Source organism: Mustelus asterias, chromosome 9 (genome assembly GCF_964213995.1).
Source record: "Mustelus asterias chromosome 9, sMusAst1.hap1.1, whole genome shotgun sequence".
In the NCBI taxonomy this organism is placed as follows: domain Eukaryota; kingdom Metazoa; phylum Chordata; class Chondrichthyes; order Carcharhiniformes; family Triakidae; genus Mustelus; species Mustelus asterias.
Genome location: NC_135809.1, coordinates 97061813 through 97077278, shown reverse-complemented (window position 1 = coordinate 97077278; position 15466 = coordinate 97061813). Strand labels below are relative to the sequence as shown.

General features: G+C 42.5%; 1 protein-coding gene across 1 annotated transcript in view; it reads right to left on the bottom strand.

Moving 5' to 3' along the window:
• Positions 1 to 15466, bottom strand: part of LOC144498844 (cathepsin D-like) — a 36043-nt gene that overhangs the window by 5621 nt on the left and 14956 nt on the right. The window contains exons 3-8 of the mRNA XM_078220592.1: positions 9682 to 9805; positions 8346 to 8464; positions 2550 to 2749; positions 2310 to 2432; positions 1559 to 1703; positions 1056 to 1154 (exon numbers count right to left, since the gene is read on the bottom strand). Coding sequence (XP_078076718.1) covers positions 1056 to 1154; positions 1559 to 1703; positions 2310 to 2432; positions 2550 to 2749; positions 8346 to 8464; positions 9682 to 9805 — 810 coding nt within the window. The remainder of the gene's footprint in view (positions 1 to 1055; positions 1155 to 1558; positions 1704 to 2309; positions 2433 to 2549; positions 2750 to 8345; positions 8465 to 9681; positions 9806 to 15466) is intronic.

The window sequence follows — 15466 nt, the reverse complement described above, 5'->3', positions numbered from 1 at the left end:
CCCCTCCCCTCATTTCATCCGTCTTGCCAAAACAGTGTATACCCTGGGATATTTATTTCCCAGCCTTGTAACCATGACTATATAATGGCAATTAGATCTAATTAATTGTGCCACTAGTTCATCCGTCCAACTGCATATGCTTCATGTCTTCAGGTAAAGAACCTTCAATTTCTATTCTCTATAAAATGTCCTCATTTGCTGATATATATTTGTTTGTTAACCAGTCCTGCTCTGCTTGTCTTTGCCCAAATTGCTACTGTTCTGATGCCTCAACCTCCCTCTCCAAATTACTGAATCTCCTTACACCCGAATCCTCTCAACCCTTAGTTTAAAGCCCTGCCCACAGTCCTAGTTATACAATTGACCAGGACACCAGACTCAGCCCAGTTCATGTGGAGCTCATCCCCAGGTAAAGATGCCAGTGCCCCATGAATTGAAACCTCTTCTTCCCACACCATTCTTTGACCCACCCCATTTAATTCTCTAATCAGCTTGACTCTATGCCAGTTGGCGGGTGGCTCAAGTCCAGAGATGATTTTTGATGCTCCGTACCTTAATTTAGTCCTTAACACTTCGAATTCTCTGAAGATGCTAACCATGTCATTGACACCCACCTGGACTCTCGTCCCTCCTGCTCCAAATTCCTTCCAGCCAAGAGATGTCCGTAACCCTGATACCAGGCAGACAGCACAACTTTCAAAGCTCCTGGTCGCAGATGCAGAGAATAGTCTCTATCCTGGACCATACTCCTTGCAATCCTTCTCTGCATCCACATAGGTAGCAAGCACTTCAAACGAGTTGGCACAGTCAGGAGCTGAAGCTCCTCCGTCACTACATGCCGGTTTCCCTGTTCCTGACCAATTCCCATGGTCCAGCCTAACCCAAGGGAAGTGACTGTCTCCTGGAACAAAGTGTCCAGATAACTCTTCCCCCTCCCTGATGCCCCGCAACGTCCACAAATGTTGCCCAAGCTGCAGATTTGGTTGCCTGGGGTTGAGGTGCTGCAAAGAATATATCTGTCTACTTGTGCAGAAACTGTGTGTTGAAGTACCCACCTTAAGGATATACTGCTCTCCAGTCAGAGTAAAGGAGCGTCCTCCCAGGATAAAGTTGATGGGAGGAAGGGAGGCGACTTTGTCACAATCAACCTTGTACTGAGGAAGGAAAAATGTGCAAGTTACTGTTGCAATTCTTTTAATTACAATTTATTGCTTTTCGTTCACAGAATTGTGCATTTTAACAACCCACAAGGCACCTACATATGTTCCTTTCCCTTCTTAAGGCTTCAACAGTTCCAAATATCTCACCAGCATTCAGGTACATTCCAAGAGTCCGTACTTCACATGATCTTAGATAGTAAGCAGCAACAAGCTTTTTCCTACTCCCAATGGCATGATTTTCCACCAGAGTTTAACTCTGATCAGATTCACATTTTTGCCACCACAAGTCCTAGTCACGGCACCAAGGCAGTCATTGGTGTGCAATTTAGAGACAGAAAATTAAACGTGGAGTGGGGAAAGAGGCTACAACTGCAGAAGTTGCTCTTGTGGATTCTCACCTCGCCTTGAGTAAGTGCAACAGCTCCAATGGATTTCTGCAGGGCAATAACTTCCTCAGTAGGTCCAGTGATCAAAGAGGTTCCTGTGTCTACAATAGCTGAGCAGCCTCCTTTACACAGGTTTAACGTGTCACCAATGGCAATTCTATCAAAAAAAGGCAACACAGAAAAGGTCAGACCCAGCACACACACCTGACAGAAACGCAGCATTAAACCCTTTATTCCTGAAGGCAGAATGAAATATGGAAGGGAAGGTCTAAATTGAATTCCCATGCCAAGCATAGGAGGCCTTAACACCACAATTTGCACTTGCACATATTTTTAATTTAAACGTGGAGGATAATGAGCTCTAATTTCTTCTCTTGAAATGGTGCAGGTTATGCATTTCCCCATATGATAAAATTAACAGACATCATTCAAAGCATGTGATACAACTGTAAAATTATTCCATTAGGGAGTTCTATAATCTGTAATAGACATTCACCCAGTTTTTGGGGAATGTGGGGGCATTTTGCAACTTAACCAAAGTGATTAGAGAGATTATTTTTGGAATTGGTCCAAAATGGAAATGTCACATGTCCTACCACTTGTGCCTCACATTTGCATTGTTCTACTTGACCAATCCATAAAATATCCCTACAATAAGACACAACTACCTCAACTCACCATCTGGTGCATATTGCACAGAAGTACTACTGATACAAATTTTACTACTGCTCAGTGCTAGTCCTGAGCATGCAAAAACACTTACTTATCCATTTTGACCTGCCAGTAAGCCTGGCGGGTCACATTCAAGTAGAAGAATTCTCCAGTGTAGTACTTGGGGTCAGTTCCACCCAACAGAAGCTCGCCACCAGGTTGTGTAGCAGGGTTCCTAGAAATGGAACAAGGAACGGCATCTCCATTATCTTGAACAATGATGCAATTTATAGGATTTAGTTATGCTGACTTGTGACCACTAAGGAGTATCTTGAATTGAACTGGCTTCTACCTGTTCAAATAGAAGGAGAAGACATTCCTTGGCACCAGCTTCTGCCTCATTATATTGTCAAACACCGGAACAACATCATCAACCGAGATAAGTGGGTAGGCCATGCCGAGAATGCCATCAAATTTAGCAGCAATGAAAGTCACACCAGGCTCTTTGATGGCCTCACCAAACACTTGATTCTTAATTTTCAGATCACCAATCTGTAGAAACACAGAAGCAGCAACCCACATTAACAGAAAAAAGTTATTTGCCACCAATTATAACTTACTGAACATCCACAGTCAGTCAATCTCTCTTCACTCACAGGAAACCTTGCAAATGTATTTGCATCTAAAGTTTGAAGCTTCTTGGAGAATCCCAACAGTCATTTGTGATCTTCAAACAAAGATGGGCAAAATTGCTTTTCTCCAACTCGGGTCCTACGTGAATGGAGATTACTAGGGCAACTGGACTTGCAGGATTAGGAGAAACTAGAATTGTATGGCTAAATTGGAGAGTTCTTCCATAGAGTCAATATGGCCATTATCTACGAACAGCCTTTTTCTCTGCTGTATGATTCCATTTGTCCACAAAATGGAGAGACCTCAAAAGACAGTGTGATTTTAACAGCGTGTCAGTGACCACCTACATGTGCTTTCCTTGCTTGTACTTCATTTCCAAATTTCTGCAAATAAAAAATTACATCCTTTGCAGATTCTTGGGCCGCCAAAAGCAGCTCAGGAAAGATACTTGTGAAGCGGCTTGCGCTCAGATTCTACCACCACTTTCTCTCTCACAAAAACAAATACCAATTAAAATGTTTACAAGCAAAAGACAATAGCCAGGCATTCTTCCCTAATCTATGCATAATGTTCCGTTTATATCAATGCACTGGATGGAGGCAAATGCAACTGGCTGTCCTTGCTACATGAGGGTTTGTCAAAGTTCTGCTTTGCTGCATTCACACTGCAGGGTGACTTCATAGTTACCAGTAGCACCTCATTGCCGTTACTAGTTGTTTAATGTGAACAAAGGTGCTTCATGTTCTGAGCTCCAATGCCAGTGAACATCCCATCCTTTGTCATGAGCTCGTGTAGAGATTCACACTGACAGATAAGGGTAGTTCACAAATCAGTGCACTGCCTTCACATCTGTTAGTTCCTGTGTCTCTACTACAGCATGCACCTCGTCAGGTACAGGGCAATATCCTTTCACTATCAGCACATGATCAACGTACTTGACTTGTTGCAATATTTAGTTGTTCAGCTTCCAGTTCATCTGACAAGGTCTCTCCAACAGTCTCACTAGGTTCTGATCATGGTCTAAAATACCTTCTTCCATCATTTCTCCACATTCATAGACTAACAGATTATCTACAATCACTTCCACTCCTGAAAGATCGCATGTTGGTTGACAATGATATGCCAAGTGGTTTGCACAACCATCTGTACCTCCCACCTAAATAGCATCCAAAACAAATGACTGCTTTCATCCAACTTCATTTGCCAGCATGGCAAGTTAAGGCAAAAATTTCTTCAATGGTTGGAATGCGGTAGTGAGATCTCTACCAAGCTTTACAGAGGCCCTTTAGATCTGTGCATTTTCTTGTTTTGAACTTGCTTTACTGCCATGCTGCTAACTCAGTATGTAGACTTCTCACTCACTCCCATCTTTTCAACTTCCTCTATCTCATCTTTCAGGCTGGACTGGAGGGCAGCTGAACTCTCCACAGAAGAAACAGCTGGAGTTGGTGTCAGTCATTCACTTCACCAGGAAGACATCCAAGACCTGTGAGTCTATCATCTTATAGGCTTGAAAAACCCCAAAAATCTCCTCTGGGGGGGTAACTGGTCCAAGCTTCTGACCTTTTTTAGCTGAGAGAAGTGGATTTTGCTTGGAGTCCATTATCTAGAACTACAAATTCTCTTTCTTTTCATTGAATTGACTCTCAGCTTAGCTTTATCCTCTTGGGGTGAGCATCGTTCAATCGGAGGAGCCTCAAATTTTACCTTGGAAGGCTTAATTTCTGAGTCATCATCTTAAGCAGCTTCACATTAGATCTGTGAAGCTCATATCAGTTTCTAACAAACACTTCACATTAGCTCGATGCTTTCCTGCAGCAATCATTCCAATAGTCAAACCATTTTTCCTTGAGACTTGACGGTAATTAATCTTTTCTAGGGTGCAAATTGATTCCTCGGGATCATCTGATATCTCTCCAGCAACCATCTTCATGGGCTTAACTTTCTTCTTTTCAGTAAAAATACTTGCAAACAGAGCGATTCAGCATCTTGTGGTTCGAGTTCTGCTTCACCACGCTGCAAGTTTCCTTCACTTGTGCGGTATCTTTTGCAATAATTACATCTTATTCTCTGGCCTTGATCTTTCTGCTGGCCCTTCTGGAAATATTTCTTCATTGCAAGGCCTGGCCTCAGCATAGTGCAAAGCCTCGACAGTTACATAGAACATAGAACATAGAACAGTACAGCACAGAACAGGCCCTTCGGCCCACGATGTTGTGCCGACCTTCATCTGAAACCAAGATCAAGCTATCCCACTCCCTATCATCCTGGTGTGCTCCATGTGCCTATCCAATAACCGCTTAAATGTTCCTAAAGTGTCTGCCTCCACTATCACTGCAGGCAGTCCATTCCACACCCCAACCACTCTCTGCGTGAAGAACCTACCTCTGATATCCTTCCTATATCTCCCACCATGAACCCTATAGTTATGCCCCCTTGTAATAGCTCCATCCACCCGAGGAAATAGTCTTTGAACGTTCACTCGATCTATCCCCTTCATCATTTTATAAACCTCTATTAAGTCTCCCCTCAATCTCCTCCGCTCCAGAGAGAACAGCCCCAGCTCCCTCAACCTTTCCTCATAAGACCGACACTCCAAACCAGGCAGCATCCTGGTAAATCTCCTCTGCACTCTCTCCAGCGCTTCCACATCCTTCTTATAGTGAGGTGACCAGAACTGCACACAATATTCCAAATGCGGTCTCACCAAGGTCCTGTACAGTTGCAGCATAACCCCACGGCTCTTAAACTCCAACCCCCTGTTAATAAAAGCTAACACACTATATGCCTTCTTCACAGCTCTATCCACTTGAGTGGCAACCTTTAGAGATCTGTGGATATGGACCCCAAGATCTCTCTGTTCCTCCAGTCTTCAGAACCCTACCTTTGACCCTGTAATCCACATTTAAATTTGTCCTACCAAAATGAATCACCTCACATTTATCAGGGTTAAACTCCATTTGCCATTTTTCAGCCCAGCTTTGCATCCTATGTCTCTTTGCAGCCTACAACACCCCTCCACCTCATCCACTACTCCACCAATCTTGGTGTCATCAGCAAATTTACTGATCCACCCTTCAGCCCCCTCCTCTAAGTCATTAATAAAAATCACAAAGAGCAGAGGACCAAGCACCGATCCCTGCGGCACTCCGCTAGCAACCTGCCTCCAGTCCGAAAATTTTCCATCCACCACCACCCTCTGTCTTCAATCAGATAGCCAGTTACCTATCCAATCGGCCAACTTTCCCTCTATCCCACACCTCCTTACTTTCATCATAAGCCGACCATGGGGGACCTTATCAAATGCCTTACTAAAATCCATGTATATGACATCAACCGCCCTACCTTCATCAACACACCTAGTTACCTCCTCAAAAAATTCTATCAAATTTGTGAGGCAAGATTTGCCCTTCACAAATCCGTGCTGACTATCCCGGATTAATCCGCATCTTTCTAAATGGTCGTAAATCCCATCCCTAAGGACCTTTTCCATCAATTTACCAACCACCGAAGTCAGACTAACCGGTCTATAATTACCAGGGTCATTTCTATTCCCTTTCTTAAACAGAGGAACAACATTTGCCACTCTCCAGTCCTCCGGCACCATCCCCGTGGACAGCGAGGACCCAAAGATCAAAGCCAAAGGCTCTGCAATCTCATCCCTCGCCTCCCAAAGAATCCTAGGATACATTTCATCAGGCCCAGGGGACTTATCGACCTTCAGTTTATTCAAAACTGCCAATACATCCTCCCTCCGAACATCTATTTCCTCCAGCCTATTAGCCTGTAACACCTTCTCTTCCTGAAAAACATGGCCCCTCTCCTTGGTGAACACTGAAGAAAAGTATTCATTCATCACCTCGCCTATCTCTACTGATTCCATACACAAGTTCCCACCACTGTCCTTGAACGGCCCTAACCTCACCCTGGTCATTCTTTTATTCCTCACATAAGAGTTCTCCCATTAATACTCTGCAGCCAGTTATTAACAACCTCAGGAATTTCTGCACATGGCAATAGCTTTCTTGAGAGCAAGCTTCCCTTCTCTCAATGGATGCACTCTCATGGCAAGGATTATTTTAGGAACTGGAGATCCTATCTCTCATCAGATTATCCTTCAGTTGCCCCAATTCACAAGTGCAGTCACATACAGATCAATAATCTCCCCCTTCGCTTCTGGCATTGAACACGTACCATGCATAAATAACATTAGTAGAGGATTCACAGTGGATTGTCAAGGCCTTCAAAATTTCACAAGACTGGCTTTTCTGCTCCTCAGCAAGGCCTAGAGTACAATAAGGCTTGGAGCACTCTTTCCCCAGCACCATTACCCAAGCTGCTACTCTTATTCAGGTTTCTTGTTTAACTTTGTGGCAACTGCATAGTTTTGCCACTTAGACCAATTGGAAGTGGTACTGAAATATTCAAAACTATACTGGGTCACTGAGCAGAAAATTGAGGACTGAAATTTTAATTATTCCCTGCTGTTTCTTACAGCTATCAAAGTCCACTCAATGTCAGCTGCACACTCCTGACACCATGCTCCGTGATAGAAGAAATGGCTTCTGCTCTTCATGTCTTTATACACAAAAGGATGACAGAGGTCATGTGACTATGGCAAGCCACAAAGTAAAGAAACATCCCCAAAACCACCACCTTTTCAAAGGCAATCTTGGATGGGCAATAAATGCTGACCTTGGCAGTGATGTTCCCATCCCCAATTAAGCTTTGGTGTAATCAATTTTAGGCTGAGCTTTGTATAGTCTCTTTCGGATTACAATTTGGAAACCAACAGCAAGCTGCTGAAAGTATCCATAGTGGACAGGTATATAAAAATGTTTATAATGTATATAAACTACACAGGTTTGTGAAATGTTAGGCCAGTCTAGCAGTGAGAAATGCTTTATATTCCCTCCCAAACCCATGTTAGAAATAAGGATTCAACATTGGAGAAATCCCCAATATTGCTCATGGCAGGCAAAGCATTATGGCTTTATTAAGGACAGAATCATAATACCATGCAATGCACAATGTTGTGATGGGTTAATATACAGCATATTCAATCACTGCAAGGCCATGGTGTCCAACGATGCAATATTGAGTGCAAAAGCTCTTTGGGCATTGCATCTGAAGTCACCTGAAGATCTAAGCCACTGTTCAGTACTCCTGCCCTCATCCATTGAGAAAATATATGGGGGCAAGGATTGGTGAGCATGAAGCAAAATGTAAAACCAAGGCTTTTTCACATTTCTGTTCCTGAGTTGGGAATGAGTGCCTTTCCAACACATTCTTGGGACACAAATGAGAAGGTGCGCCAGCATAAATTGATGCACGTGTCTGAAAAACATTCCAATTAGCAGCTCCTTCTGAAAAATACCCATTTATTCCACAGAACAGAGGACTTCATACACAAGTACAATACTTCACAGGATTAGTAGCTAAAGTTATTGGTTGGTATGATATTCCAACCTTCTGTTCTCCTGAGCAAGATTTAAAAAAATAGGTCTGTACATACTGTAACAGTGTCCTGGCTGAGGTATCCCGATAGGCTGCCACGACCATAGTGAATAGCAAATGCAGCCCCATTCTTCTTGTATGTGCTGGACCCCATAGAATTATACTTGTGATGCAACACTTTAAAAAGAGCGAGAATGTGAAAGATAAAAGTATTGTGCGTGTAAACCAACACACATTTTTAGCTCATAATACAAATGCTGCTGGTGGATGACACAATGGATTTTGGGTTGGATTAAAAGTCTTATTTCAGCCTGACAATCCACAAATGAAAGCACCTCACAGATCTTGTAAAGTACTAATGACATCAAACTTTGATATCTTTTTAGATTCCATATTTAGCTTCAGCAGGGGTAGAACTTTAGATATTGATAAGCTGATTTGTATGGAGACTGCTTTCTTTTGTTTGATCACACCGGTGGTCAGTAACAGGGAGGTGTCCTAAAGCAGCTCGGGCAAGTCAGGTGATTCTGAATCAACTTCTGTCAAAGTACATGATATGCCCCCTTATCCAAAAACGTATCCAGATCTATATTTTTTGCCATGCATATTTTCCTTCTCACCTTTACTTAGATCATTATAGCTTGCACCATAGAGTCCCTACAGTGCTGAAACAGGCCATTCAGCCCATCACATCTGCACCACTGCCCGAAAGAATATCTTACCCAGCCCCACCATAACTCCGCACATTCACCATTGCTAATCCACCTAACCTACACATCTTTGGATTGTGGGAGGAAACCGGAGCACCCAAAAGGAAACCTACGCAGTCACAGGGAGATTGTGCAAATTTCACACAGGCACCCAAGGCTGGAATCGAACCCAGGTCCCCAGCGCTGTGCAGCAGTGGTGCTAACCACTGTGCCCAACTTTCTCCCCATCTTCCATCCAAGTACTTGGAATGCAACTGTTACATTATTGTGGATATCCACTGGTTAGCAGTAACCACCTTCACAGGAAACTAATACTGTACCTAATGTAAAATATCAATATGAGCAGCATATCAGAACCCACTGGGACATTTCCCATTTCTAAATTAGAAATCCTTACGTCTCTAAAATTAGATAATCAATTTATGGCTATTTGGGGCTATTATCATAGTTTGTGCTGAGTTCCTATCATAGGAATCAGACCGAGTCTACCCTAAGCTCCTTATAGCTAGTTGATAAGACTTTTAATCCATCGTGTCATCCAGTCCGACAGTTTGATGTTTAATGCTTACAAAAGGGTAGAACATCGCATTACTCCAGCAGTTCAATATGCGCAAAAAATTCCCAGCCAAAAAGCTGGGCACATAATTAACAAAAGCGACATGGAGGGAGCGTGAATAAACTTACCGCAAGCAAGCTCTGTTGGAGAACAATGAATGGATGGAACCCAGAGGTTGGAGGAACCAGTGTCAAACACTACAGTGAAGCTTTGAGGTGGTGAGCCAATGCTAATCTCCCCATAGTACTGGGCCTGGAGAAAAAGCAAAAAATAACAGTACATTAAAAAGCTCAGATAGCAACTCGAAGAAACATTTGTAAAGCCCCATACCTTACCCTGGGTATACACTGAAAATATAAAATTTAAAAAGGTAAGATTGTAATGGAATTCAATATTCTATACCCTTCTATTGAAGAAGATAAATATCAAAGTTAATGAGATCCCAATTACACTGGTAGCAGTCATTCAATTTGTTCACTTACCCATATGACAGCCAAAATCACTGGAAAGAATCCATTTATTATTTCCCATCCCATCACCCAACCCAACTTCTATTCCCCTTGATTCAAAATTTCCAAGACCAATCGTAGCCTCAATGTCGCAGTGAGAGTCTCATTTATAGCATAGAAAGTGGCCACAGATTCCCTGTTGAATACCCACAGAGCAATTCAGTCAGTCCCACTTCTTTGTTCAATCCCGGCAACCCTGAACCCTTATTTCCTTCCAAGCACTCACCCAATTTGCTTTTGAAAACACTGATTGTTCGTGTTTCCACCATTTCATGCTTAGTGCTCCAGGTCATTACAACTCACTGCACCAATTAGTTTTGCCTCTCATTTCTCGCCCAAAATCTGTGTTTCGTATGTCACGGTGTGTGTGTGTGTGTGTGTGGGGTTCATATAAACAGCACTAATTTCTCCTCACACCACCCACCTGTAAACAGAAAGGGGCTTTGATTAGTTTTCTTCCTTAATAGTGGTATATTTCCCAAGCCTTGTGTTTTGGTTTAATCCAATTTCCGATTAATAATCACTCAGCAAACTGGAGACCGAGTTTGGGGTTAGTTTATTTACACACACACACACACAAAATGAAAAGGTGTAACATCACTCCCTCATGTTCATACAGGAAGAATGACACTTGATTCCAGAATCAACGTCCAATGAGGTACTATTGCACAGCTAAAAACCAGTGCTGTACAATTCACTTTTCCAGGTGGTGTGGACTTCACAAAGAGATGAATCAGTCTCATAGGTGATGGTACAAAATTTCCAGCATGGGGCCCAGGGCTCCCGGGCAGGGCTCCTCGTTTGTGAGACCTTCAGTCATATGATAAAAGAGTAGACTGAGGTATTCAGCTCAGCAAAGCAATATCAACTTCCTCAACAAGCCAGACACATATCATATGGCCCCACCTCTCTACCCACTCTCCAAAGGATGTGTAGTCATCATTTGGAATGTGGCTGGGCTTTGAAGATTGCCAAACGTCTCAGTCATTACCAAAAGGTTGGGGGGGGGGGGGCTTTTTGTCTTAACAAATCAGCAATCTCCTTTGGGCCAGCCTGGGTTATTAGATGCAGATGGCTTTTGTATAGCTCTCATTGAAGCTTGCTTGTGCAATCCATGGGAGACCATTAGTAGCACCTCAGAGCCAACGAGGTGCAAGTTTCCCTGAAACTGCAACAATTTTAATGTTTATATATTAGTGTCACAAGTAGGCTTACATTAACACTGCAATGAAGTTACTGTGAAGATCCCCTAGTGGCTTCTTTTGTTCAGGGGGTCACAGGCAGACATAGGTTCAGCTATTTTAAGTGTCTTTGTTCAGTTTTAAAATTTGTGAAATAGGAATGAGGGCACCTATATTTTATAAAAATATAGAGGATGAGATCCTTGTATTATCAATTAATGGGAAAGTATTTCTATGTCTACCTTATCCAAAGTGATTATATTATACTGTACACCTCATCAAAACTCCCCTCAAAGCCATTTGCTCCAAAGGGAACTACCACCATTTTCCCAATGTAATCCTGTAACTAAAATAGAGTAACTCAATTCATGGTACTTAACCAGAGCTTTATAAAAAGCTTTGGCATAACTTCTCTGTCTTTGTATTCAATGCCTCTATTTATGAAGCCCAAGACTCCACATGCTTTGCTAACAGTACATCCCACCACTTTCAAAAGATCTATGCACACAAACCCACAAGTTCCTCCAGTCTGACTGCCTTGCCCTATCCTTTCACTTATCCTCAATGAACAACCAGGATGAAAATTATTGGACCAAACTGGTCCTGATTAAATCTTCAGTCTGTGAGGAGCTAACTATCCTAACTGGATCTGCAGTTGGGATGCTATAATTGGACATTGCAGCCCTAGGATCAGGAAGACAAAGAAGTGATTTGACAAGTCTTCTAAAGTGATGTCAGCTGAAAAGTGTTTACAGCTGACATTGAATTAGAGCAAGATTGAGCTTGACTGACTCACCTGGAAATGTGTCTACAAAAATGACAATCCATTAAATGATAAATCAATTAATAGTTACAACAGGGTAAAGATAGGGGAACAGCAAATTCATCAAGACATAATGGAAGGCACTGCAGGGACCAACACAAAAATCATGCATTAGAATACAATTTATGTCTGTTGAATAACTAGCTATTAAGTCTACAAAATTTCAATCTATAAACCAAAAGGAAACAACTCAAATACCATATAAACTGGGTTAAAATACATCACCCGTCAGCCTTTAGATATTCCCACCTTGCTTGCTTCAAACTAATTAATTTTTTAAAACAATATTTATAAGGGTCACCTCTACATAGCCTAAGAAAGTTCCATTCAATTAATTACTTTCTTCCCCCCTGAACAGTCACGAGCTTTGCAGGTTTAAATACTGGATTATCACTGAACTAACACTTGCTGAGCTGAACGACTGAATGGTGTAGATCAGGATATCAGCACTCCACAGTAAATTGCTAGCCATGGGAATGCCTTCTTGTTTCAACTGCAAGATCCTTCTAAACTGGATACTGTAGAAGGAGGATCTGGCACTTTAAGCATAAGAAGTTTAACAACACCAGGTTAAAGTCCAACAGGTTTATTTGGTAGCAAAAGCCACACAAGCTTTCGGAGCTCCAAGCCCCTTCTTCAGGTGAGTGGGAATTCTGTTCACAAACAGGGCTAAATGGTGTGAACAGAATTCCCACTCACCTGAAGAAGGGGCTTGGAGCTCCGAAAGCTTGTGTGGCTTTTGCTACCAAATAAACCTGTTGGACTTTAACCTGGTGTTGTTAAACTTCTTACTGTGTTTACCCCAGTCCAACGCCGGCATCTCCACATCATAACTTTAAGCATTAACCAGGGACTGAGTACAGTACCGTCCACTGGTGATGCAAGAAGGCACATGACGTAGAAATCAGTCTATAAACTAGGCAGCAACATGTAGAGACATGCTCTGGAGTCCTTTCCAGACCTGTACCCTCTACTCAAGTATGAATATAGTTCAGTAATGTTAAAGATTTCTTGGTAACTTCGACTAGACTGCTAAGTGTGTCTATGCAATACTCTACACGTAGTGACAACCCAAAGCAGATACCAAATTTGGGCGAATACTAGCAGAATAGGCAACATTTAAGGGAATACTAGATTACAGCATATGGTGTGGCCCCTCCCAGTTACAATATAAATAATTAAGACACAAAGCTACAGAGAGGAAACAAGTACCTCTCAAACAGAACACTGCCGATCTACAAACTGTATCAAACATTTTCCCTTTTGGACCTTGTACAGTTCTGCAAAGAGGGAGAATTTAGTGTTAGTGTTAATGTTACATGAATGCGACTTGTTTTTTTATTTTAAAAGTAGATTTTCAGCTTCTCATTGCATGCAACACATAATGTTATTGTACAAGAGTTATGCTAATCTTGACATTTAGCAACTGAACAAAGCTGTGCCCACCAAATCTCCAGGAGAGCAGAAATCTAGGTCACTAAGTAGGGCTGGAATTGTGACAACAGCTCCTGGTGCAGGCACAACTTTAAAGAAACCTTTAACATACAGGTAGTGTTTGCAGGAGGTATATCAAAATGTACAATGATCATCTATATGACATACTGCTAAGAGTCACCCTGATGTTCCAGAATTTCACTCATTTCAATCATGTTGTGCTGTTGGCTGCCCATATCAGCGGCTATGTTTTCAAGTGAGCAATCCTATTTCCATAACTGACAGCAACAGCCACACAATTCCTGCCTTTCCATATGTGTCTCCGACCTTCTCCTATTGGTGTTTTATACATGCAGATTTGGTCACTGTTACTTCTGCATTTCCAGCATCACATGCCTCAAAATACCCATCCTCAAAATCTCTGTCCAAGTGGATTCGTCACTGTCCAAATTCTTACCCATCTCTCCTGGAAATCTCTCCAGTATCTTGACCCTCCCATAGCCTAAAATGGCCCAGGTCAAAGTAAGGAATTACATTTCAAGATTGCAATCGTGGAAAGTTACCCGATAGCTCAGGATGGGCTCATTGGTTTTGGATCATGTCTTTGTGACACAACATGTATGCTTTTTTCTATGTTTGACGCTGTGTACAAATACAAGTTGCTCTTAGTCTGTATGCTATAGACACAATGATGAGCACGAGCAGCTCAGTGCCAAATTGCTTCATAAAATGAAGTTCAAGGGCACATACCCACAACTTGGCCCCAGGACTGGATGCAATAATAGTACAATGAAGGAGACGTGCAAAACAAAGGCCAAGGACAGAGACAAAATCCATTTCTCATCTCTGTTCTAATATATGCAGAGAGCAGGTGATATACCATTGCAAACTTATCTTTAAAACATACTCATCCAAATCCAAATCCCCAAATGTCCACAGTAAGCAAAATACTTGCATCAAATTCATCAGAATAAAACCATTTCTTCATGCCATTCGCACATTATGCGGATAAACATTTTGCAGTCTCAGGTGACACTTTATAAATGCCAATGTTGACCATAAAACCATTGTTGATTGTCATCAAAACCCAACTGGTTCACTAATGTCCTTCAGGGCAGGAAATCTGCTGTCCTTACCTGGTTTGGCTTGCATGTGATTCCAGATCCCCAGCAATATGGTTGACTCTCAAATACTCTCTGAAATGCCTAGCAAGTCATTCAGTTGTATCTGCTACGAGGTCTACAAAAAAGAAACCGGATGGACCACCCGCCATCGACCCAAGCACTGGAATCGACACCAGCTCTGTCGAACCTGTAAAGGCTTCCTTGCTAACATCTGGAGACTTGTGCCAAAATTGGAAGATCTGTCTCTCAGACTAGTCAAGCCTGAAATAATCATGGAATCATACCTTACAGATAATGTTCCAGACACTCCCATCACTGTTCCTGGGTATGTCCTGTTCCACCAAAAGAACAGACCCAGCAGATATGGCGGCACAGAGGCATATAGTTGTGAGGTCATTGCGCTGGGAGTTCTCAACATCAGACTCTGGACTCCATGAAGTCTCATGGCACCAGATGAAATATGAGCATGGAAACCTCCAGCTGATTAGCACATACTGCACCCCACCACCACCCACTGATGAACCAGTACTCCATGTTAAACACCTGGAGGAAGCGCGGAGGATGGCAAGGGCACAGAACGTGCTCTGGGTAGGAGACTTCAATGTCCATACCAACAGTAGCTCAGTAGCACCACCACAGACCAAACTACGAGACTGGTGGCAAGGGAACCAACAAGAGGAAAAACCCAGCCTCACCAATCTGCCTGCTGCAGATGCATCTGTCCAAGATAGTATTGGTAAGAGTAACCACTGCACAGTCCAGGATATCCTCCATGTTGTGTGGCACTACCATCATGCTAAATGGGCTAGATTCGGAACAGATCTAGCAACTGAAGACTAAGC